The 27,046-nt window shown below is 40.3% G+C and overlaps 1 protein-coding gene across 1 annotated transcript in view; it reads left to right on the forward strand.

The window, feature by feature from the left end:
- The window catches only part of EXOC4 (exocyst complex component 4), a 668,442-nt gene that overhangs the window by 81,287 nt on the left and 560,109 nt on the right, over window positions 1–27,046 (forward strand). The window contains exon 7 of the mRNA XM_037513395.2: window positions 9,415–9,589. Coding sequence (XP_037369292.2) covers window positions 9,415–9,589 — 175 coding nt within the window. The remainder of the gene's footprint in view (window positions 1–9,414; window positions 9,590–27,046) is intronic.

Below are 27,046 nucleotides of genomic sequence, written 5' to 3' on the forward strand. Positions count from 1 at the left end.
TTCTTGTACTAAGAATAATATGCAATGTATTTTGTACAAGTAAGTGTATATGCATGTATTCTTATACTTACTAGAATACACCTATATTCTTAAACCTATATTCCCATGCTTATATTCTTATAAGAATATACATCTAAAATCTTGTCCTCTCTGGGAAATGGAGTTGTGATAATTATTCTAACATTCTACTATGGAATGAAACAAAGCTCCCCACCCTCACCTTTATTAAGATATACCTGACATATAGGATTGTGTGAGTTTAAGATATACAGGTGTTGATTTGATATAGTTGATAAGGAATGTGGCTAGTCCTATAGTGTTAGATAACATCTGCACTTTGCATAATTACCATTTCTTTTTGGGGGGTGAGAACATTTGAAATCAAGTCTCTGAGCAAGTTTCAAGTATATAGAACCGTGTTGCCATAATTGCTGTGGGAGCATTAGACCCTAGAAGATATTCCCCACATAACTGGAGGTTGTACTTGTTGATTAGTTTCTCTCCAGCATCTGGTAATTACCTTTCTAGTCTTTTTATTTCTCTTTAGTCTTTTTTCTGGTCTTCTGGTTCCATTGCTCCATCTTTTGGGTTCCATTGCTCTATTTTTTTTTTTTTTTTGAGGCACCTCCTACCATTTTTCAAGGCTTCTGCACTAATTTAAATTCTCACCAACAGTGTCCAAGGATTCCCTTTTCTTTACATGCTTACCAACACTGTTAGCTGTCATCTTTTTGATAGCCATTCTACGGAAGTGAGGTGACACCTTATTGCCATTTAAATTTACATTTCCTTGATGATTAGTGCTGTTGAGCACTTTTTCCATGTACCCGCTGGCAATTTATGTATCTTCTTTGGAAAAATGTTGTTTCAGTTTCCCTCTCCAATTTTAAATAGAATTGGTTTTGTTGTTATTGAATTGTCTGGGTTAACTATATATTTTGGATATTAGCTCCATACCAGATTTATAATTTACATATATTTTCTCCCATTCCCTAAGTGGGCTTTTTATTTTTGTTGATGGTTTCTTTTGCTATGCAGGAGCTTTTAATTTGATATGGTCCCACTTGTTTATTTTTGGTTTTGTTGCCTTTGCTTTTGCTCTTAAGTCTAAAAATCATTACTAACATGTTAAGGAGCTACTCCTATATCTTCTTCTAGATGCTTTATGGTTTCCGGCATTACACTGAATTCTTTAATCCACTTTAGGGTGATTTTGTGTATAGCAAAAGGGTTCATTTTCAGTTTCTTGCATGTGGCTGTCCTGTTTTCCCAACACCTTTTATTAGAAGACTCCTCTGAGAAAGACTTGTAAAAGATGAATGGATTTATTTTCTAATTTTAGTCATTAATTTGGTATATATTAAAAATAGTTCATTTAAGGTCATCTACACAGCATGGAGACTGTGTATTTGAGAGGCTGACTTGACAAGGACAGATGTGACCCAGGAAGGTGGACCCAGTTCAGTATTCTCTTTATTTTTGCTGTTTCCTCTTCTATTGCTAATAGTTTTTTTCCTGTTCTTTTCATAGTGCAGATGGAGAATTAGTCAGCAGTCTTCAAATAGCAACTTCTTTTAACATGAAGATTGTTATTAATAAGTGGGGAAGCTTATCTCCATCCCTTAAAAGTAGGTGTTAGATAACCTTGAAGATTAAGTGAGATCTATGTCCTGTTGGAAATGAAAAATACTAGCTCAGCCAAGCTTATTAAGAAAATGAATATGTGAGAAAGAGGCAGGTAAAAGTAAGACCATTTTGATAGGAAATAATTTCTTTTAATTTTTATATGAGATCTAAGCTCAGAATTCAGTCTTTCCTGATCTTTTTATAGTATAATGATAGCAAAGTATTCTGCGATTATTGTCTTTTTTTTGTCAGTGGGAAAATGCAGAACCCTAATATTAAGGTCTCAGCAGATAAGTAACAGAACAGAACTGATTTCCTACCTTGTGTGTGTGTGTCTTTGCTTTGTGACCAAGTAAGGCAACGTCTTGGCTGCAAACTTGGATTTTCCAGCCAAATGGCTAATTCAAGGTTCCCTGGATGTTAAATTTAGATTCATATAGTTGTATCTCACCTTAAATATTGAACATTTTTCACAGCTTGATACAGCTTTATACCATAGACACTTTTTGCAAATGTGACTGCTCCTTAGCATTTTCTCTTTCTGCCTTTCTTCACTGTCGCTCTTGAAGATGAGCTATATAGGCACAGCTGCCAGTAGGGAGTTAGAAGACCTGGGAAATGAGCAACATGTACCTACATCTATGAAAGGACTGTTTTTATTTCAAAAGAATTTTTATTGCAATAACAATTGTTTATAACATTATATTGGTTTCAGATGGGCGGCAGTGGTTGTTGACATTTATATTCTGACACTGAGTACCACCCACATCTAATTTCCACCCTCCACCCCCCACTTCTTCCTTTCTCCTTTTGTAATCACCATTTTGTTAAGAAGGCTGTTTTCAGAACCTGCCAGGTAATTGGATGTGTGCTTAAAGAATAAATACTTTTTCTTATCTTGATACCTTTCTGTTTTTTTTTTTTTAACAAAATAGGTTTTATTGCAATTTAATTAAAGTTAACTCTGAATATCTGTATCTTTCAGCTTATAACTGCTGCTTTAGGTTCTCATGTTTAGGCTGATTAGGCTATCTTTTGAGAGGATAGTTTTGTATGAAATGCTTTTCATTTTGGGCTTCTAAAGCCAGGACGTTATAATCTATCATTTTTCCTTACCACTTGTTATTTGTAATCAGGTCTATACCTCTTTCACCTGCTGGGGCTCATTTTTTAAATTTTTTTCATTTAACATTCACGTACTGCCTGTCATTGCTAAATATTAATACAACGATGAAATACAATGATAAGTCAGACAAAGTCCTTACTGTCTGAGTTTATAGTCTAGAGAGCGAGAGGCAAGGATTGGAGGAAAGGGGATTAGTGTGAGGGCTGTTTTAATAATCCCGAGAAGAGCTGATAAGGGCTCCATTTAGTGTAGGTACAGTGCCAGTGGTGTGAAATAGGCGCATTTGAGAGCTGGGGGCGAGGGGAGGAGAGAGAACTCAGTGATGGATAGAATTTGAGGTAGGGGGGATGTTGGAGATCATTTTGGGGGGCACGTGGTACCATTCCTTGATTTGGGAACGTGAAGAAGTAGTTTGGGGGAGGAATATGATGAGTGCCACTTAAGACATGGTCACTTTGAGGTCTACAGTTCCAGGGAGACATCTGGCCAGAAGATACAATCAGGAGTTCCTCATAGGTGGGAGATTGAAGACTGCGTGGCCGATAGGCTACCCCAGAGGGGATGGAGGACTGAGAAAGTTTCACAGCGTTTAAGGAACCAGCTGAGGTAGGTTCCTGAGAAGGTGCAAGCAGAGAGGTAGGAGGAAAGCAGAAGAGTAGAGGGTTGTGGGACTGGTAGAGGGCAGTACCTCAAGGACTGGCCAGTGGGAACAAGTACTGCACTAACTTGACTAAGGCCTGAGGAGTATCTACCAGATTAAGCAAAATGGCTATATGAGCCTTTTGCATGTTTCGTGTTGATAAAGATCAGGGGTAAAACCAGCTTGCATTGAGAAAGGAGAGGCAGTGTAGATAGCTCCGTGGGCATTCCTTCCAGCTGTGGTTTCCCTTGTACGATACAAGATGGCAGTCTCCCTTAGTCCTCAGGGGACATCTTCTAAGACCCCCAGTGGGTGCCTGAAACCACAGGTAGTACCAAATTCTATGTACACATGTCTTTTTTCTGTACACACTCACCTCTGATAGTTTGATTAAAACATTTTTTAATTGAGGTAACATTGCTTCATAGCACTGCATGTGATTTAGGGGAATAGGGTCACACTTGCTCAGATGTATGTTACCTCCCCACACCCACTGCCAAAGAACCCATAGTTGATCAAGTTTAATTTTTAAATTAGGCACAACAAGAGACTAACAATAATAACTTCTGATAAACTAGAGCAATGATAACAACATACTATAATAAAAGATGCCTGTTTTCTTTCTATCTAATGCATCTGATTGTATGTAATAATATTTTCAGGCTGCAGTTGACCAGTGAATTGAAACTGTGAAAAATAAATTGTGGGTGGGGAGGGAATGATTGTACTGGTATCTTCTTTGCTTCTTCCCTTAAGTTACTGCCTTTTCCCTTAGCACCTCTAAAAAAGAACAGTCTCAAAACTGAGTCCTTTCTTAATACCCCATCTCTGGGCTTCAGTTTCATTGTCTCTACAAAGGGGATAGCCCTCCTTATTGGTTTGGCCCAAGGATGGAGATAATCCAGGTACAAGTGCTTTGCACAGCGCTTGCCGTGTCGTATCAGGAGGCATTTGGTGATGACTTTGTTGTCAGCCTCCCTGCTGTCCTTGTCATCTCCCAGGCCATTTTCGGAATCTCTCATTATGCCAGCTTTGGCCACCAGCTCTGTGCCGAGGACTCCAGGATGGGGTGTCTAATCCTAGACTCTAACACTCATGCCTGCGTGGGTCATTCTTTTACTCTGAACTCAGTCATCCATAAAATCCAGCTGAGTGTTTTCTCCATTCTGGGCATCGGATGATGCCATCAGACCAAGGTGTGATTACATGGCGACTAAAGCAGGGACGCTGCCCTGGCTAGCCAAGGGGTGGGGGGCACACACTCTGGCCCTCGTGATTGTCTCTTTTGTTTGGAGGAATGGCAGGAATGGAGGAATTGGCTCCTACTCCATGAATTCAGCCCCTTTTTTGTATAAGTGACAGAACCCAACTCCAACTCACTTAAAGGGGGAGTTTTATTAGAATGGTGCCATTGTCTCTTATGGAGTCAATACAAGTCGACTTGACTGACTGCGCTGTAGGAAAGAAGAGGCAGCTGGCTGTGGGAACATCTGGAGGAGCTCTGGTTTCTCACCCGCCCGCGGCCTTCCAACCCCTGTAACTGTTAAAGGTACTGAAAGCAAATGAAGGTTATTTTGAAATTTTTAAAATATACTTCTATATAAATCTTTGTTTATAATTTCCATGATCAACTTGTGCTTAGGAATGTCTAATTGAGGAAAATTTGTGTTTGCAGAACTTGAGATTTTGGACAGTTTAAGGCCTTTACAGCTTCTGTGCTACATGCTGTTCTGCAGAGGGCAGGTGTCAGAGCTGGGTTCCCAGTGCCAGGCCTTTGAACCCCTGTTCATACCACATCACCGAACCACTATTTCTTCTTCTGTGTTTATTTATTCATCACCAATGGTGATATTGTGTTTCATATAATCACATACCTTTCAGTCACCTAGAAATAACCTCTGTGTGTTTGTGTGTGTGTCAGTGTCAGAGACAGAGAGAGAGAGACAGAGAGAGAGAGAGATTATAAAGAGCAGAAAGTACATTTCCTTGAAAATTTCAGGTCCTTAGGCTTATTCCTGGATGAGGCCTTTTCTTTTTTCGCCTCTACCCTAGACCATTGGGTATATGAGGCCTTTCTAATTCAATTCACTTTAAGGAATCGTGCAGTAATTTAATGATTCTGCCTGTTCTTTTGTCTCTTAGATCAGTGGTAAGAACCTTAAGTCTCATAGGCTTTGAGTACCCGAGATAACTGTAATGCAATGTTTTATTTCTTCTTTAGTCAGGTTTAATGCTTTGTGGTGAGAGTGGGGTGGAGCGATGATTTTAGTGAGACTTTGTGTATGTAGGTCATCCTGAGTATGTCTACAGCTAAAGGCAAACACTTATTTTCTCATTCTTGTGTGGGCAGTTGGAGAATGTATATGAATATTAACAACATATTTCTTTCTGGTAGTTTTAAATTGGAGCAGACTAGGGCAGATGGATGTCCTGTGTATGTCAGTGGATTCCTAATCTCTTTCTTGGATGCATCAGGGTACAGTCTTTTTCCTTTTTTTTTTCTTTTAAAGAATGTATATGATGAAGAAAGCTGGCACAGCATGTGATTGGCCTTGGTTTTATTTTCCTGATTAGCCATTCAGTCCTCAATGCACTGCTGAGCTCAGCTTCCAGAGTGTCTCTTGATACCCTCTGGCCAAGGTCTCTGGGGCTCTGTGAGTTGTAAATTCCTCTTTTACCTTACCTGACCTTTGGCTGCTGAGATTCTCTTTTCCTTTGTCTTCTAAAATTTTCCTTCCTGACTTCCTTCTACATCTTCTCAACGCTGCTATTTCTGGGAATGTTGGCTCTGGGCCTTGCTTGCTTTTCTTGCTCTGCATATTATCCCTGGGTGATCTCATCCACTCAAATATTTATCGCTTTTAAAACGTCTAATATCAGTCTCTCTTCTGAGCTTCAGACTTGTGTCTCCGAGTAGCTAAGTCCATAGCACTTAGTCGTAGCTTGTCCATATCCAGACCCAGTGTCTCTCTTTCCAGATGGTTTTGAGTTGCATTTCTGTGATGGCCGATGATGTCAAACAGCTTTTTTGTTTGTTTATTGGTCACTCATCTATCTTGTTTGGAGAGATGTCTTTTCATACACTTTGTCCATTTTTAAATTGTTTGTCTTTATTATGAGTTGTAAGAATTCTTTAAATATTCCAATTATAAAGACTTTACCAGATCTGTGACTTGCAGACATTTGCTCCCATTTTGTGGGTTGTTGTTTGGCTTTCTTGATGGCATCCTTGGTAGCACAAAGACTTCTAATCTTGATGTCAGAGCAATGAGTTTTATTAATAGTGCCATGATTGGGCTGTAGTAAGGTGGATGTTTCTGTGTAGGCAGAACTGCAAGTAGAATCTCTCAACCTCAGGCCTGTCTCTTCCCAGCTAACACTGGATTGCCCTCTCTTTCCTGTGTAGCATGTCTTGCATCTATGATGGACCTAAGACAGGTCTGCCTTCACCTTGAGCATCCAGGAGTGCCGGAAATTGGCCTGACATCCACATTTTATCAAGGGATTGTAATCTCCGTGATCTTAAACACCCTGGATCTCACCTAACATGTCACTTTCCCACTAGTTCTTTTTTCTAGATAGAGCACTGCCTCTGGGTGCTGAGTTGCCCTTTTACTGGCAGTCAAAGTCTGCGGTGATAAGCTTGGCGGCCCTGGACATACCAGTCAGCAGCACCTCTCCTTTACAGTTGCTGCTGTTTGGCCAGCATTTGCTGCTTCATTGCTGGTTTGTGGGCCTGGACCTAGGACTTGATATCATTGGGAAGCTGGAAACCAGTGTTCCTCAGGCTTCTGACTGTATGATATCAGAGTGTTGGGGTATAACGAATGGTTATTAAGTTTTGTCAGGTAAGGATTTTTTGGCAATGTAACTGTCATCATGACAGAAAATAACTAAGATTTTTTTTACCAAGAGGGTACAAAAAATAACAGATATAACATTGTGAAAAGTCTTTACATGGTTCCATTTTTTTAATCTGCCATCTACCACTGAAAAACACATTAGGGTCTGTGGATTGATATTTAGGAGACACAGGCACCCATGCTCAGCATAAATCTCTATTTGGAAAGTGCAAACTTCATCAGGTGTTTTCTTGGTGTGGTTCTCTACATTGAATTAAGTATTTCACCTATTATGTAAGACACGGCTTCTCTCCTCTGTAACTATCTCTTCTGATTCTTGAGGAATTTTCCAGTAACGTGGATGAGAAAGAACTGTTTTAGATACATCTGAATATAAATATGAACTGACCTTTAAAGATAAAAGAAGTCATTCAAAAGGTAGAATGGCTCCTATCTACAATTACAATATGTAATTTCTGGATTATATATGTATATTCTAGACTGGGAGCACTGCATAAATTTTTATCGATTCTGTCTCATCTAAATGAAAATGTCAAATAGATATTAGGGTTTTACCGTAAGATAGTTATTGGCTGTCACGTTGGCACATTAATTATAATAATTGGGCTATAAAGAAGCCATAGGACTAGATAATATGCTATACATTTTGATGAGATTGTAGTTAGAACCTCTTATTTATGGTAAGAAAATCTTGTTAATTGACACTGCTGACCAGCTCTTTTGCTTTCCTTTTCTACCCTCTTGGATGGTTTATAAGTCTATTTATGAAATGTGAAACAAGAGGCAAACAATACAAAATAAAGGGCCCATTACAAAATTTTCTATAGTCATTCATGGTACACATATTACATCCTTCAGCTAATATTTGCTGATCACTATTCTAACTGCTCCTGAGAATAAAGACACGTAGGAAAGCAGTGCCTGCACCAAAAGCCTAATAAAAGAAAGGAGGTAAACTCTCTGACTGTAAATAAATGTGGTTTGCTTTTTTATTGCATGGCACAGGGGAGCCACATGTGAGAAGCTCCTTAGGAGTGGGGTGAAATGCTATAGAGTTGAGAGGAGGAAAAATGAGTCGAGCCTGGGTGATGAGTAAAACTTAAGACTCAGTGATGGAGGAGTTACTTTGCATCCACGGCACAAAGCTCCTCCCCACCTTGGAAAATACACTCGCGTTCTTGAAGGTAAGGTGCTAAATGCACTGAAAATACACTTGTGTTCTAGTAGATAAGGTGCTAAACGCACTGACGTGGAAATCAACCTTGTCCCAGGCCCCGCTGCTGTGCAACCTCATCTCGTGTCCTTGAGTCTATAAAATTGATGTAATCATATGTGTCCAGCATCTCTCACTATGAAAAATGAGTTAATGCGGATGTCTAAGCTGCCCCCTGTGGTGAAAGTGAGATTGCTTGGCAGGGGTGGATTTTTTTTTCAGGCAACTTAGGCCACATGTTTGAATGGTACTGAGCTCAGCTTCCCACAACTAAAAGGATTAGTGTGCTTACCAAAGTGCCCCATTTATTGCTAGGAAATTGTAGATTCTTTGTAACATCTGAACTGTTGTGTGAAAAATTGCCTGAATTCCTGGGAGAAGCTGGCTGTAGGGACACAGGGTGGTAGTACTGCTATCACTGAAATATGTTAAAAAGGAAAAGTGTTTATTGAACTGCCTGTTGTTTTAGTGAATTGATAACTAGTTTTTATTTTAATTTTTTCTTTACTGTGGCTGCATTGGTTTGTAATATTGTATGTGATTTACACTTCATATGTACGCTACCTCCCCACCCCCACCATCCAGACACCCACAGTCCTTGAGATAAGCCATTGGCTCCCCACCCAACCCCCTACCCCCTTAGCCTCAATTCAACCATTGTATTTCTAGGGCTTAGTCTTGTCAGTTCCTTTGTTCTTATTTATTTTTTGTTTGTTGTCATTTTCTTACATCTTTTCCATTACATAGCCAAGGAAACTGAGGCCTAGATGAGTTTTCTAAAGTTCTGAGACCCTACTTTTACTTGAAATAAAATGTGTTGAAATCTAACATTGTGCTGTTTACATTGTATTCTGCTACTTCATGTTTTATTTTCTTATAGGCCAGTGGAAACCATTTTCCCGTGTGTGGTTGTGTATAAATGTTAGCTGTTTGTTTGCTTCACTAGGTTGCTTCTAGAACTGCTGGAGTTGCTGTTTGACAAGTTTAATGCTGTCGCCACTGCGCACTCTGTGGTCCTGGGATACCTACAAGACACTGTGGTGACCCCCCTGACCCAGCAAGAAGATGTCAAGCTGTATGACATGGCAGATGTGTGGGTGAAGATCCAAAATGTTCTGCAGGTAGGTGTTTCTCCAAAGGCCGCCTTCTTGATTCAAAGAAACAGTAGCAACAATAAATCAGCCACCCCGAATATTCCTTTAATCATAAACAGAGTGAGAAAGTGAGGTTGCTGTTCAAAGGTGATGCTGTAGATGTCATGAACCTCTGTCATCTTCAAAAGACCTTCTAACCAACTTTTCTTTTGCCAGGCTTTAAAAATGATGAACAGTTTCTCAATAGGTAGCAATCGAGGTTGTAGAGTCCCACTCTGTTAAAGTGTGTCTTACTTCAATGGGATTAATCATATATTAAGGTCATCAATGTTAAAACAATTTTAAACACTATTTTCATGCTTGTAGTCTAATTTTGTGATCATTGTGCTTCAACCAACTCTTGCCTATACTGGGGTAAATGACAGGTCAAGAGCTTGTTTTGAGAAATGAAGAAAAAAAAATCTGTAAGACTTAAATGTATCACTTTGATTTGTTGAAGATCAGAGGGATGATATTACTGTTTGGTATGATGCTGCAGAGATGGTGTTTAGAGATTTTATTATATTTTATCTTCATGTGCCAGGAAAATACATTTGATTTGGTCAGATGAAAATTAGAAATACGATTAAGAGTTAGCTGAAACAAATTTAACTTAGTTAAATAGAAATGACTTGGTTAGACAGTACCTACTAATGAGAAAATTAAGTATATGTAGGGAATTGAAAAATATAACAGCGTAAATGAAATTACTTTCATGGCAAATAGGAGTCTTTGCAGGAAAAAATAAATCATGAATGTAAATTATAGTCATTTTTGAAAGTATAGGCATGTTCCTTCCTGGTAGATTGAATGATTGAATCTTTCATAAACATTTTTTTTTATGCTTTATTGATGGCTCATTAGGAAGAACATAGGTTGCAACTCTATTCCCTGAGTTTGTTTTGCCACCAAGTTAATTACCATGTGCCCATGGTAGGTTCTTGATAAATATTTGTGTGTTGATTGAAATTCTTCTTGATCACAAACTGATTATTTGACATTTTTATCTCGGTTTCCTAATCTGTCATGGAACTCATGTGCTTTTCAGGTCACAGGTTTATTGTAAGGATAATCTAAGATAGTAGATTTTATTTTATTTTATTTTTTTAAAGATTTACTTATTTATACAAGAACCAGGGTACAGGCCAGATGTGCGGGAGGGTGAGAGGATTCACCAGAGACAGAGCAGGGAACAGAACAGGCAGACAGACCAAAGACACTGCTGAGGGGAGCAGCGGGAGAAGTCTACCACGCCGTGTGGGTATCTCCCTGGCCAGCCAGGAATCGAACCTGCACTGCAGAGGCTACAGACAGCTTCACAGCATGGTGCACAACCACCTGTGCCCTCAGGGAAGTCCCAATAGTAGATTTTAAAATGATGTCAAAAATAGTCAGACTTAGGGGCTTCTGTTTCTGGCCATGGTGAAGTTTACCTCCTGCTGTAAGCAACTCTAAAACTGAATGGACTCAGGCACTTTTCACAGTCAGTGGAGAGAAGAGAACACATGGAATGAGTTCCAGATCTCCCAGTTAGCAAACTGTGGGGTAGGGACATAAAATCTAGACAGCAGTGGACTGTCTGAGCAGAGGAAACAGAGATTAGAATTCAGAGTTGTGAAAGTGGCTAGAATTTGTGGGTTTGGATAATTGGAGAAGAGAGATTTGAGGAGTCCCAGAAATCGGAAGAGTACTGTTGAGCCCCTGGTCAGACATGGAGCTGTGCATACCACGAGGTTTGGCAGGGAGCTGCTACTGTGGGACAGTGAGCTGAACAGAGATTGCAGAAGTGGCCAAAGTCTCAGAAGTGTTGGAGTTCAGGCCGTCCATTGTGGGGAGAACTTGCTGTTCATCCTGTGCTTTCAGATATGAGTTGAGAAAGGTGTTAAGTTGAGGAATGGGGGATTCTAGATACACAGTGTGGGTCATTGTAGCTCTCTCATAACAAAGTCCAAGCCGCATCTCTACAGTATCAGCCTGATCCACCTGTAAGTTGACAGCCTAGTAGAATGAAACTCACTCTAAAGCGTGACACCATCATGTGGCTTATCAATAACGACGCATTTACAATGTCAAGCACACATTTGCACTTGCAAATACTGCAGAAACGTGGACTCATAACCAGGATTTTTAATAGTTGACAAAAATTAATACCTGAAATGAAAATTGCACCAGACAGAATTATTAGCCATTAGCATGTTGTTGAATATACAACTTTTAAAATAGTTTTCAGTTTCCTGTGTTTTCTAGTTCCCTCAAAATTTTTTAGCTATAGATCACTGCTTAGTATTAGGATATTCGGTCAAACATAAACAGGTTTACAGCCACCCAAATGCACACATGAACTCATGCTGCTCAATGTAGGAACAGGGGGTAGCATGGTGTGGTATGTTATTTTGAGACATTGAAAGGTTTTTGAGGTTTGTGATGAGCTGGATCCCCTGAGGATCTGGGGTTGGGGGGGCGTTTGGATACACCAACTAGGTGGAATGACAAATGAGGGATGTTGGCAAGGGACGCAACAGGAATGAATGGCAAGGCCGTTGAGGGATAAGTAAGAAGGAGGAATAGCTGTACCTGAAGGTCTGTTCTGGGGACTAGAAGCTAAGTTTGGGTCAGTCTATTTGGGTGCGGGCTTCTGAAAGGCTTTTAGCATTGTCTGAGGAATTTGTGGTTTATCGTTCAACTAATGTTTTTAGTAACTGTGTAGACATTACTGTTACCCCAGCCCCATCCCAGCCTTCTAAATGAGATTCATCCCTAGCCCCATTCCAGCCTTCTAAATGAGAATTGCTGTGGATAAAGAATCTGTTTATAGCAAGATTCGGGTGTTAGTCGTAACAAGGGCTAAGTGGAGAGTCTGGGGCCTAAGGCAGGGAGACCACTGTGGAGGCTCATGGAGAGTCTCTGGATTAGATCAGGTGCGGTATTGTCTCCTGGTGAAATAGAGAAGATGGCCTTTTATGGGGGCTGTATAGGAATACAAAGAAGAGAGCAAAGGATTTATAAGTCCTTCAGACGTCTTAGAAAAATCCGTGTAACCATCTGTCAGCCTGGTTTCTGATATGCAGATTATTTTAATGATGGTTAAGGGTTAAATTATCAGGGCCAACCATGTACTGTGTATTGGGGAATAAAGATAAACAAAAGATAGAGTTCACTGGACACTGCAACAGAGTCCAGTTTACCACTAAATTCAGTGTTCGAAGGCTAGCAGGAGCAGCACACATGGGTGCTCTGGCAAGGTGGTATTTAATGTTTGCTCACATGGAGCGCTTAGAAAAGATTTTTGTTTTAAGTTTCCAAGTAGGGCTTTATGACCAGGGCCACAGTTGACTTTTTACATACGCATTGGTGGAATGCTCTTTAGATTAAGATCAACCCTGGAGATTGAAAAAAAATTGAGGATGATAGACACCTGTGCCAGAGTCCAGCTCCGACCGGGGCCGGGTTTCCGTAAGGATGAGATGGTGTAGACAAAGTGAAAGAACGAGGGGAGGGGAAATGAGGTAGATGAGGTAGTGAGGAGACACTGACACTTGATCAGGGTGCAGACATCTCCAGCTGAGGGTCTCAGTGGGCCTTTATTTATACATCAGCAATTGTTATTTGATCATTACATCATGCAATCATGTGATTTTGCTTTTACATTGTTTCAGAAATTATTAGTGATCATTAACAGTGCACAATCCTTTTTCTAATTTTCCTAGTCTATGATTAACTTGGTCACTTGGTTACATATTTTTCCTAGGTGATGTATGTTATTCAGAAAATAGAAACAGGTGCTAAATACAACGTGATTGAAGCAGTCAAGCTAGGTAACTAAAACAAGGCCTAGCAGGCATTGTAAAATCGAGGGCGGTCTTCTATTTCCTGTATAGAACCAAAGGGTCCCAGTACCACGGGAACCGGGTATGTGGTGTGTTTCTTTTTTTTTTTTTTTTAAATATTAAATTTTATTTTTATATTCCCCCATACAATTGCAAACGCCCCATTCTGACCCCAATCCTTCCCCTCCCGCCCCCCACCCCCCAAAAAGTGTCTCTGGTTCATAGTTTTTTGTTGATTTTGATTTTCACTTTCTTATATTCATTTTCCTGGTCCCTTATTTAAGTTTTCTAGATTCCTGCTATGAGTGAGACCATCCGGTATTTTTCTTTTTCTTTTTGGCTTATTTCGCTGAGCATGATCCCTTCCAGTGCCATCCATGTTGCTGCAAATTGCATGTGTTTATCTTTTTTGAATGCTGAGTAATATTCCATGGTATATATGTACCACATCTTCTTGATCCAGTCATCTATTTTTGGGCATTTGGGTTGTTTCCAAAGCTTAGCTATTGTAAACAGTGCTGCTATAAACATAGGAGTGCAGGTGCTCTTTGGAATTGATGTTTCTGTGTCCTTTGGGTAAATACCTAGGAGTGGAATTGCTGGATCATATGGAAGCTCTATGTTTAGTAGGTCCAGAAATCTCCACACAGCTCTCCATAGTGGTTGGACCAGTTTGCACTCCCACCAACAGTGCACAAGAGTTCCTTTTTCTCCTATGTGGTGTGTTTCTTTTGGACCATTTCACCTCCCGGGGCAACTCAGGGCCTTCTCTTGTGGGGGACTTTTGCCAGGTTCAGTTCCATTACTTCTATCAAGTGTGGTTTGTTAGAAAACTCAACGTTACTCATGGTAACTGTACTACAAATTGGAGGACGTGGTGAATTATTGGAAATTGTTTGATTATCAATCATGTTGGAAGGTACATTTTTCCAAACTACTGAGGTGTGCATTACCGAAACTGGCATTGATGCCAACACTCATTGTGTTATTCTAAAGCTTATAGAAAATTTCCATGGTTTCAATAACTGCCACAAACAAATGAAAGGAAGTAGCAGGAGCCAGCTATGGAGCTTTGTGACTTTTCAGAAATTTCCCCATGCCCGGACCTTGTCAGACAGCGTGGGTAGCAATGGCCCGCGCCACACCTACAGTTAAATATGAATGAAGGTGGTGGGATGGTGTGGAATGGTGTGGAATGGCACACCGTGCGAAATGGTGTGCCAGTGTTTAGAGTTCACAGCCTAGTGTTCCTTTAAATCAAAAACTTTTTTTTTTGGTAGAAAAATGTAAGTATCTAATTTATTGAATCTCAGAAAGGACAATAGTATTTGCTCTTTGAAATACTGCGCGGGTTTTTGCTCCTGAACCTGGGCTCTCCCTTGCAGAAAGAATGCGCCCCAAAGCTGGAAGGCTCATTTGTCTCGGTGTGTTTGTGTCTGCAGACAGTTAGCGAGGAGACAAGGCTGCAGCCATCACAGTAACGGTGTCAAGAGTTTTCTCCTGGTCTCAGCCCTGTGACCACACACCGTGGAACTTCTTTTTCAGCTTTACACTCTTTTTGGAAACTGTGATAATAGAAATACATGTTTTTGCCCTCCTGAGCAGCAGCTGCACCTTCCAAAATGTCACCTCCTCAGTGACATGCGTGTCATACTGTTGGCTGCACATTTTCAAGTGTAGAAGACTGAGGTACATTGGAAATACAAGATAGCTCACATGTCCGGTGAATTCTGTGTAATGGGAAATAAGAGGCTCACGTTGAGCAAACCCATCCTCTGGGTAGTTAAGAGCATGACCAATAGCTCATTTTTTTCATATCTCATTGCCAAACAAAATTGCCCAGCTAGCTGTTGTTGTTGAAATGTGGAAGCCCTGGTGTGTTACACCCGGTGGGGGAGTTGGCGTGTTCTGTTTCCACTGGTCACCTCCGACGGTGGTGCCTCGATTCTTTTTCTAGAGTATAAGAGAGACAGGATGCAGAATCATCTTGCTTTTGTTAACTGCCACATAAATGTTTAAACAGCGATAAAATTAACCTCATGCAGAGAGAACTTGAAGTTTGCTGTCAGATAAGAAAATCCACAAATATTATTGGTCCTGGTCCATGACCTGGAGGGATTTTTCAAGCAGACAATTGCAATTTCTATTTTGAATGCATGTCTGGAACTAGGTTATTCTTAGGTTTTTGTTTCATCTGACATTTTGGTTAGCTGAGGATTCCATACCTTGAAATTAGCTTTTTCTTTTCTTTTTTTTTTTTTTCAGTATTTTAGGCTAGATAACTTGAGATTATTCATGCAGAAATAATTTTTTATTAGCCTTTAAAGTGTGTGAATAGCCTTTATTTTGGGTGGTATATTCAAGCCATATTTTCAGCCCGGTCATTGAATCTGCAGAAAGGGACTTGCTCCTTGAGGTTTTGCTCTGTGTCATCAGTGAGAGTGTGCTGCCCAATGAGCAGCAAGAAGTGAACATTGGAAGGTGAATTTAGATTCGCCTCCACTTGGAATGAGTTTTACAGCACCAGGAATTTTCTGTTTTATATTCACTCTTGGTTCTTACAGCAGGAACTGATAGGCAGCCAAGAAGAGCTCAGCACAGTGATAATAGGTGAGGGGCTAGATGTAGGTATATAATGCCCAATGAAATTCGAGGTGGGTACCGTGGAAGCATCTGGATGCCCTGGGGCAAACTTTTGAAAATAGATCACCCCAGAGTAGGAAGGTAGTCTGAAGCCTGTTCTCCTTAAATTCTAAGCTATCCAGGAAGATTCTCCTTGGACCTGATTAGATCATAGTCCAGAGAACCCAAGGGTAGAAATGGCAGGTCTAACACCACCTTTTAAAGCGTTTCTGTTTGGTTTGTGTGAGATTTTAAAGGATGGATGGTTAAAAGCCAAGTGCTCCTCAGGCCCCTACCAGTACTGATGCTTTCAGTGTGTTGTTAAAGGCTCTGTGCTTACCAAGCTTTGGTGTAAAAGCAAAGGGACCAAGAGATCATAAGTGATGGGGATTAGTGATAATAGGTGAGGGGTTAGGTGTAGAGAGTGTCATGCGATTTGAGTGAAATGAAAGTAAGCGATGTGACCATCAACTGATAAAGCTCTTGCCTACCAGAGATTTTAGAGCAGCAATAGTTAGGTTTCCTGATTGATCATGCTTTTTTAAAATTTATTTTTCTTAAATCTATTCTGATTGTGGAAGTAGTGTGCCATGTGCATAAATCCTCAAATACAGTGAAAATTCCTTTGGTTTCATGATCTGTTGCTGAATACCAAATTATTAAGAAATGTGATGGTTGAAGGCAACAGGTATTTTTATTTGCTCACAGTTTTGTGAATGACCAATTCAGGGAGGGCTCAACTGGGCATTGCTTCTGCTTTATGTGGCATTAGCGGGGATCATTTACTTGGCTGGTTCAGTTAAAGGCTCAGCTGGGTTAGAAGGTTCAAGAAGGTTTCCCAGCATGGTGGCCTCAGGGTAGTAGGACTTCCTACATAATAACTGACTTCCGGCAGGGAGTGTTCTATCAATAAAAGGCAAAGGTAGAGACTGGAGATCTCTTAAGGCCCATCTTGGACTTACATACTATCCTATCTGCTTTATTCTTTTGGTCAAAAGGGCAGCCTGGATTCATGTGTGTGTGTGTTGGGGTTTAGAATAGCATCTATTCAGTGGGAAGAGTGTCAACAAATTTGCTTTTCTTTTTTTTTTTTCCCACTCTTTCATAACATGGTGTGGTTTATAAGTTTGCTTTTGTAGAATAATCCACCAGTCAGACACTGGCATGAGATTATTGTTGCTGGGTCTTTGACACAAGATAAAGGCCAACATTTTCTTCCTGCCTACAATTCTAATTGATTGGAGAATATTTACCTGTAGCCTGGCTCAGTGAATTTTATCAGTTAGATCATATTAAAATCAAGACGAGTAAAGATACACTTAGACAGGTTCTTTCATGGAATTGCTATGAGTGAGGTTATGAAAACTATTACAGTGATTAGACTTTGTCACTTTAAATTCAAGCACTAACATCTGTTTTACATTTTATTAATCTCTCCGGCCTTTCTCTAAGTTACCATTTCTCATATTGTCTCCATTTTAGAGATGAAGAAACTGAAGAGTTTTAAATCAAGTGTGCCATAGATGTTTTAGATCTCAGTATGCCCTGGATATTTTTTGAGATTAGTATTTTGTTATTGCAAAATACATTTCTTCAAAGTTTCTCAAAATGAAAAGTTAAAATATTACTCATTAATATTTTAGATGTGTTTAGGTACCTAAAGAACGTCAAGATGTCATTATGAAAAATGATACAATTAGCACTTGCACTGAGACATTGCCTTTCCACCACCCCGCACCCTGGTTTTGAGTCATTATATGTTGGCATTGCTGTATCAAAGTTTATATCATTCATATTCCATTCTTCAGCCATAATTTCCACATTGACCACTTTGGCCCCACCTCCCTAGAATAGATATAGTACTCACTACCACTTTAACTCAGCCCTGGTCCTCAAACTGGAGTCTACAAGCTTTTCAGTTTGAGAACCCACGCTGTGTTTCTCTGTGTGACAGAGTATTTTTATTACATCCTTGTGTGTTCTCTATGACTGGGCAATGCTTTTATTACAATTCCCTCCCAGAATTGGCATTTGCATGTATGTTAGCATATGTACCTGTCCTTAAAAATTTCCAAGTCCATGATTTAAAGGCTCACTTTGTGTTATACTTTGGCCCTTTGACACTTAACTTCAGAGTATCCGTGACACTCTTTTAGTTGATGCATTTAGTTGAAATGATTTGAGTGCACCTTTTTAAAATGAAGACTTTGTTTTGAGAAATTTGTCTCACTAGGCATTTAATTAACTGTGTGGAAGTTTATTTATACTTATCCATGTTTTCAAATGATGAAGATGGAGGATTTCGTGTTTAAAAATAGCAGCCAGTCACTGGATAGAAATTTGTTTTTTCAGTTTTAAATGGCCACAGATTTTTCTAAATGCACTAAACTAGTTTAAGTGTTGGCATTACCATGTAGGCACAAGGAAAGAGGACAGAACTGAGAGAGATTTGGAAAGAATGAACTCTCAAAACCTTTTAACACTGATTCTAGGGAAGGCAAACACATTTTCAGGGTGATGTTTGGCACCTGGGTAGTTGGGAATTAGGATCAGGAAGATGGTGCTTTTCGTTAAATTTGCAGTATTTGCAGAAAATTCCCATGGAATTTGGTTAACGGTAGCTAGAACTGCACCTGGGAGACTCAGGAAGAAGTTGGGGCAGGAGACAGAAACTTAGGGGACCCCTCTACTTGTCTGGGATAGAAGTTGAAGCTGTGCAGGTGGACCATCCCAGCTACTGGTGAGGATAAAAGTTCTCCATAGTTGCCACAGTGGAAAAGTGAACACCAACAGACTGGAGTTTCTTATTGTGATGCTGCATTGTGCCTTTCTTTGCTTCTGTTTTTTGTTTGTTTGGTTTTTTTTTTTGGTTGTTGTGTGGAAGTGATAAGGTATAAAGTTGAAGCAGGACCCAAAACCTGCTCAGGTCAGGGTAGTGGCTGTGAGAAGCTGGTGATTCCTTAGGCGATATGGACAATTTGTAAAGGAACTGAAAGTAGTTCAGACAGGGAGCAAGGGGAATGTGGGGTAAGTCTCCCCAAAAGATTTTGATAGACTTTACTCAGTAGGCCTAGAGTCAGCCTCTTGTCACCTTGGCATGGAAGCTAGAGGTCAGTCAAGGCCCCGTGAAGCTTGGGAGTCTGTTGCCATTACAGATGGTTTTGTGTGGGGGCCAGTGAGGGCCCAAGGCTGAGAAGCTTCTGTTGTCTAAATCCTTTGCCCTTCCGTAACTGAAGATGAGATCATCATATCCTAAGCTTCTTGCTTTTACCTATTGGAAGAAGCAAACCCTGCTTTCCCTTCTATGACCTGTAAGAATGTAGTTTGGGGCAGGGTGGGGAGGTCTCATCTAGTTCTAGGTTTATCAGTAAAAACGATTGAAGAATCTCAGCTTTCAGAGTAAGGATGAGAATACCCCCTCGTTGTCAGTCATATGGTGTCTCCTTCTCTGTCCTTGATGCCCCAGGTCCCAAAATATTACATGTCCCCAAACATCTTCTTACATATATTTTCAGATTGATTGCTTTTCCTTTGTTGTCCCATCTGACAGCGTTTTGATTACTTGTCCAGACCAAAAAGAACCCAGAGGGGTATGGGATGATTTCTTTTGCACCCCAACAAAGACAGAAAGTGCTGAATATTCTATGCTGGGCCAGTCATGAGAAAAATACTTTTTCTTGAGGTGTTTTTGAGGTGAAGTTGAGGTGATGTGACATTTCCCTCTTTTTTTAAAAAATTTAACTATAACTTATTTTAATTTGCTCTTTATTTTTTGAATTTTATATATTTTTTACATCATTTTTCATTTTTGCACAATGTATGCATTTTCATCTTGGTTATAGTCCCCATACAAGTCCCACCCCCCCACCCCCTTGTTTTGATAGATGACTGGATCAAGAAGATGCGGCACATATACACCATGGAATATTACTCAGCAATCAAAAAAGATAAACACATGCAATTTGCAGCAACATGGATGTAGCTGGAAGGGATCATGCTCAGTGAAATAAGCCAGAAAGAAAAAGAAAAATACCGGATGGTCTCACTCATAGCAGGAATCTAGAAATCCTAAATAAGGGACCAGGAAAAATACTAATTATAATAAAGTAAAAATCAAAATCAATGAGCAACTATAAACCAGAGACACACTACGGGGGGCGGGGAAGGGGAGGGAGTAGGACATTTTCCTCTTAATCCCACTGTTAGCCTAACCTACGCCATAATGGGGACTGATCATTGAGGATGGGCACAGTGAGGATCACAGACTGATCACAGAGGATGGGCAGTCTCCTCCTCTTCCTTCTCTTGGGTATCCAAGAGAAAGAAGTGGTTAGTGGAAAGTCACCAAGTTGTACAAAGTCACAAAGTAGTCCTTCCTAACTTCAAGGGTCCTGAGAAAGTGTGTTATTTAGGACTCGCTCTTAAACTGTTTAACAGTTCATATTCAGCTACTGATGTTTTATATATACTTTTGCATCGTGGTAGAAGGATGAAAAAAATGGTGGTGAAATTGATGCCTGTAATTCAACCGGGTGTTGAAAAAAAGGTGATGGCCCGTCACAGGAGGATTGTCTTCATGATTTAATATTTTTCAACCCTGCACTGAGAGGATACAGCAAATTTTATAGCATTAAAAGGTGCAGATTTTTTTTAATCGTTCTGTATTTCCCAGAGGTATTTGTTGGTGTTGCCAAAGAGTTGAGTCACACCAGTGAGTGACATGAATCTTTTTTTGATTAGCCAGCTAAGAGTTTTAGAGGGTTTTGAAAATGTAAAGTGAACGACAGTAAAATCCACCGCTTTGGGTGTGATTCCATCTAAGGCAGCTAGGGCTGCCGCCAAGTGAACTACAGCAAATGACGCAAGCTCAGCACGAAATAGCCGGTCTCTCGGGGGCGATAAACGACACACATTAGATATGTGTTAGCAACGTGATATGGCAATGAAAAAGGCCAGCACTATTTTTGGCTGCGCTGCACAAAACGACATCTCATCACAGATCATCACTGTCTGCCCAGCTCTGGCAAGGCAGCATCTGGGATGCCGCCTCGAGTGTGGGACACGTGTGCACCCCAACACCAGACAAACGGGTGGGAGGCCCAAGCAGAGCATCTGCAGTGATGAAGGACTTCAGATGAGGCAAACTTTGGGGCTTTCTGGAAAAACTGGCATGTTTGGAAATAAGCACAGAAACAGATGTTAACCTTTTCGGAGATAGGATGGTACAGAATGAAACTGTCACTGTAAAGTGAGTCACTCAGAAGAGTTAGGGTCCCTCAGGCGTTGGCATGGCTTTAATGCAGAGCACTTTCTGAGGGGCAGTCCAGAGAGCTGATGTCAAAAAGGGGCTCCCCAGTAAAATTAAGCGAATACCTCTGTAGGGACAACTGTGTTTTTATCGAGGGATCAAGAACAGGTCTGGCAGTGCCCGCTGGGCTAGGAAAGCGCTGCACACAGCGGTCAGTACTGCAGGTCAGAAGGCTTTGGTCGGGGAGGTGCGAATACTAAACTTGGGAACCATGCGTGAGACTTTATAGTCATTTTTTAATATTCAAATGTGAACTAAAGGAATCATTTACTTTCCAAATACTAGAGGCGAGTAACGCAGGCAAACATACAGAATGTAAACTGAGTGCCAGGGGACATTTCCATGGTGAGAACTATTGGACCGTAGGATAGTTCCGTAGAAAAACGGGGTTGAATTTTATGGGGTACTTGATCCTAACAGAACTGCACATGTGTCAGTAGAAACATGGACTGACTATTCCTCACGGGCTTTTAATTTTTTTCTTTCTTTCTACTCTCAATCTGTAGAAAAGCCATTCCTTGGTTTTCTATACCTAGGCATGGTTTAGATGCTCCACTGATTGACACAGGCTAAAGTAGAGCTTCCAGCCCTGAGGTGGACTCAACACCCCCCTACCCCCTGCACACCCATGTTATAGAAATGCCCCCCTCTGAGGTGCCACACAGGGCCTGACAGAAGGCAGATATATTTGATGGGCTCCACTGGTGTGCCTGGGCACAGGTTGTCTTCATAGCTACCTAATAACTCAAGGGGGTTGCAGGTTGGCATCCCCAGGGGTGCTTTGGGAATGGAAGACCTGTGAGAGATGAACATAGTCTCATTCTTCCCAGCTCCCCTCAGGATTTTACTTTGAGGACAAAGAATATTCAGCAGGCTGGTGACCGTGGATTCTTCCTGTGCTTTGTAGACATGTGATCATTTCAGGTTCCTGCATGTGAAAGGGCACCTGGAGAAAAGCTTGACTCCTCATGGGATGGTGATGTATGTGCCAGTCCTGGTAGTGGCAGCATTGTTTAATCAAAGAAGTAAATTAGAAACGCAAACTAAATTTTAGTTTTACCACAAATTGTCTGTTTCTCTGTAATGAACTAGTTGAGTAAGATTCTTGTTGTTATTCAAATGCCTCCATAATTTGGTTAAAACCTACTTTTCCATGCTTTATTTTGCTCTTATCCTGTAGAAATGCTGTGTTCAAATTAAATTGGTCTCTCTCTGCCCTCCAAATGTGATTCTGGCCTTTCCTACACCAGAAATTTCATTTATACTGCACATCTCTCCCCTCAGCTTGCCTCCACCCCTGAATACTTTCTTTGATGTGCTCCAGTTCTGCTCTGTGTCATCTATGAAATAGTAATCATTTCCTTTCAAGAGCTCAGTGCTTCTTTAGATTTCTACTACACATTTGACACATTTCATTGTTTTTTCTGGATTTTACTACTCAGTTGACATATTTCATCATTTTTCTAGATTTTTGCTACTCAGTTGACATTTTTTCATCATTAAACTTTTCTTCCTCTACCAAGTACATCTTTTCAAGCAGATAAACTTCCTCTGCAGACCACTTCTCACAGTGCTTTTGTACTTTCAATTTTTAATTCTTTTATCAACTAGTCTTTTAGCTTTTTGAGAGAAAAGGCTATTGATTATTGTATCCCCACTACAGAATTTGGTTCAACCTTTTATGTAGAGTTGGCACTTAATAAAGATGTCTGGAATGGATGAGTAGCAGATATTAATGTATAGCTATTGATTGTATGGTTTCAGATTGAATTTTAAATCCCTTATTAATGTGATGAACTTTGTAGATTTAAAAATCCTGTGGCAGAGGAATTGTAACAATACGAAGGTGTACTATGTTCATTCTGCCTTCTTGAACTAAAGGGTGCTTATGTCATCCCCAGAGTTCCTGCTGGCCAGATAGGTAAGTGCACGGTTCCATATAAGAGACATAAAATAATGTTGGCAAGAGAATCTGTAAATAATTGAGATTATCACAGTGTTGTTACCAGAAACCATTGCTCACTTACTTTTTTATTATGGGTGTGACCACAGATTTGGAAAATTGTTGAAAACTTGGATAAAAGTTCATCTCAGAATAAAACTATTCCAAATTGCCCTCAGTTCTTGGAAAAAGGAGAGATTTTACATTTTGATTTTCTTAACCCCTATTAAAAAACATTTTCTTTTCTCCCTTCCTATACATGAACTGAACTTGCTGTACATTAAATCCACTTTCAGTGATATCTTTTGTGTATAATTACCTTCCTTAAGGGTCAAGTCTTCCTTTGGAATCATCAGTTTTTATTGTATAATTTTATTGAGTGAATGCTGTTGAATCGGGGCATGATTTCACCTGGGACGGGTAGCTGTGAGCGAGTGGTATGGATGGAGGTGCAACCTCTGAGGATAGTTGTGTTCTGTGACCCCCTGGGAGCTCAGGTGCTATAGAAATGAGGCTTTTGTGTCAACTCTGGGCGTACAGTGCAAAAAGACCCAGGCTAACATCATTGGTGATTCTTTTGCATAATCAAAGAATTAAACAAAAAAGTCATATTAATTTTCAGCTCCATTAGAGATGCAAGAATCAAAAAAGATGTTTGCCAAATGGGAAGGGACTAAATTGGTAGGAGAAAGAAATTTTAATTTCAAGCTTCAAGAGAATGTTACAAATCTAGCATAAGCAAAGATTCTCCTGCAAGTGCCTGACAGGGTCCTTTCTAAAGATCAGCAAAATTACAAGGGAGCAGAATGGCAATAATGTCAATAAGGAACTACCAGAATATGAACTTAACATGCTGTAGTTGGGTCAGTGTGTGGTAGTGAGTGACTCTGAGAGCCTCTGTTTTCAGATGCCGCAAAGCCTGTGGTAATTAGCACAGGTTTGCTTGGCAGCCAAGTCTTTGTATTACCATTGCCTGAGGTCAAGAAGCTCAACCTTTGCCTTTTTTCTACCCAGAAGCAATTGAAAAATCCATTTGGTTGTGGAAGGCTAAAGATGAAATTCCGAAATGAAATGGGGACATTTAAAGTGTTCACTTTAAAGAACGTTGGTATTTTTAATAGAAAATAGTCTTGTAATTTTCCTCAACTGACTGACAAATGCCATTTCAGTGTCTGAGTACTGTTGCTCCTCTCTTGGTGTCATTCATCAGAGCCAGAGGGCTAGAGAAAGGGGAAGGCTGCTGCACGCAGGACAGGCCCTTCCCTCAAACAGAGGCCTGGAGGCAGCAGAAGAGCCCAGCAAGCCTCATCTCTTAAATCTGTTATGGTCTTGATTGCACACCTACTCTCCCTGCATCCCTCACCTGCTGGCACCAATTGGGTAGAAACAACTCACGATATTAAGGGAACAAGTAAATAGGACCCTAGGATGCAATTTTTATGAATGTACGGAGGTTATTCCTATGTAGGCCCTTCGTGACTCTGGAGGCAGTGAGTTTTGCTGCACAAGTTTAAAAAAAGTTACACACACACACACACACACACACACACATAAAATATACACACACGTATTGAGAAAGGAAAAGGCCATCTGTTCTTTCTGCCTACATTTCTGTGGGGATTTAATTTGACATGAATCACTTGGGATTTGTACAGAATAAACCTGTACTAACATTTTATGAAACAGGGTGCCAGCGGAGGGGTGGACAACCAGAACTTCCTCTTCAGGGATTGTTTAGCTCCCAACGCAGCAGCTGCTTTTTTTTTTTTTTTTTCTCTCCTTATTTCTTTATTGCATATGCATGTGGCACATGTTTATTTTGTTTCTGAATGTTGGCCTTTTCTGATTCTTTCTGGAAGAGGTTCATTCCTTTGTCTTCCAGTGAATTTTCAGGGTAGACAGTTGTGTTAGGAATGACTTTAGATGGACGAGGGGTTCAAAGTGCTAGGAACTAGTTAAAAGTGCAAACCCAGAGCTAACCCAGACATAAGGAGTGAGAAGCTTTGTGAGGATTGGACTGAAGTCTGTGTTTAACATGCCATCCTGGTCATTCTGTGCAGGAGAAACATGGAGTCAGACACCAGACAGTAATAAGGAAATGCTTACTACAATACTTACAATGTTATTTTAATGCTTACACTCATGCCCTGAAGATGACCTGGCCAAGCCTTAATACATCATTTCCTCAAGAGGGGTGGGGTAGGTAGAGGGGTAGAGAAGGAGGGATAGGAAAGGGGAACATAACAAACTGTGACAGAGGACTTGGGGTGCTTTGGTGGGAGAGCTACAGTGACCACACCTGAAGGGAGAAACCCTATACTGTTAACACTCACAAGGGCGTAAAACAATGGTATTTCATTATAACTAACAGAAAATTACAGTGTGAAAAAATACATCATTTCCTTCAACTCCCACAACGCTCTTGAGATCTCGATATTATTATTTCCGTACTCAGATGAAGACACTGTCCAAGCTCTTGACTGGATGAGTGGTTGAGCCTGACTTTGAATCCTGGTCTGATTTCTGTTAAGAGCACCCAAAGTTCTCTTAACTACGACCAAACAGGCAAATTTAGGATGCCATCATTAAGAAGGTACCCAAGATATCAAATGGTAAGTTGGATGCCAAGAGCAAGCCAGCATATAAACGTTAAGCTCAGTTCTAGTTCCAACTCTGCCTTTACTCTATTCATTTAGTCCGCCTATATCCTACTAAAAACAAGCTTCCTCCTGGGAGTGTTCATTCCTTAGGTAACTGCACTTCCCTGCGAAATGTGCTTTCTACTTCAAACTGGAAAAATTAGCATAAGGACATTGTCTATTTTCAATGGATGAACTGTAGCTTCTCCTCACATTGGTGTGGTAAGACAGAAACTTAGCTACTCTCTTATTTGAATAAACAAAGAAATAACTTGCCAAGATGCTGACGTTACTTCACCTGTGTGTGTGTGTGTGTGTGTGAGTCTATGTGCAAACCTTAAGTATACCTTTGACGTGGACCCTTGCTGTCTGTCACAACAATCATGGTTCTATCCATCTCATTCTCATTCAAGGATTGATTCATAAGGGCTTTTAAACCAGCCTGGATCATTTCACAAACAGAGCCAATCTCACCATTTCCTTCTGGGTCTTTCTCCCCCTCGCCCTACCTGTCACCTAAATTTGCCTTCTCTCCCGCTGAATTATTAGGTGGTGGGCACTGGGGATGACTTCTTTGTTTTTTCGTCTGTAAACTAACACGGTGTCATTTCATAGCAGGTGCTCAATAACTTCATAAAGAATGTTTTGATTCTCCTTTATTTGATATCTTCTTCTATTTTCAAATCTGTCCTCTATGCTTTATCCCATTTATCTCTCGATATTTCTCATCTGTTACCTCTTAGCGTTTGTGCTTGCCAGTCCCTTAATTATAGATACACGAGTCTCTTCTCTCTAAAATTGTTCTCTCCATTAAAAATTTAAAAAAATTCAAAATCACCTTTCCTGCATAGCACCATGCTTAGTGCTTTATACGCTTTGTCCCATTTGCTCCCACAGGTGATGAAAGTCAGATTTGAGGAGGCTCAGCGACTCGCTCCAGCTATTAAATAGTGAGGCTGAGATTCAAACTCAGCTTTGTCCAATTCCAGTTAGACACTTAACTCCTGGGATATGTTGTCCTCATTTTCAAAATGAGTATAAGCCTTGATGACTGTTTCCTTTTTAAATAGTATTTCGTATTCATATGCCAAGCTTAACCTGCTTGTT

Source organism: Talpa occidentalis, unplaced genomic scaffold (assembly GCF_014898055.3).
Source record: "Talpa occidentalis isolate TD23 unplaced genomic scaffold, MPIMG_talOcc4v2.1, whole genome shotgun sequence".
Taxonomy (NCBI): domain Eukaryota; kingdom Metazoa; phylum Chordata; class Mammalia; order Eulipotyphla; family Talpidae; genus Talpa; species Talpa occidentalis.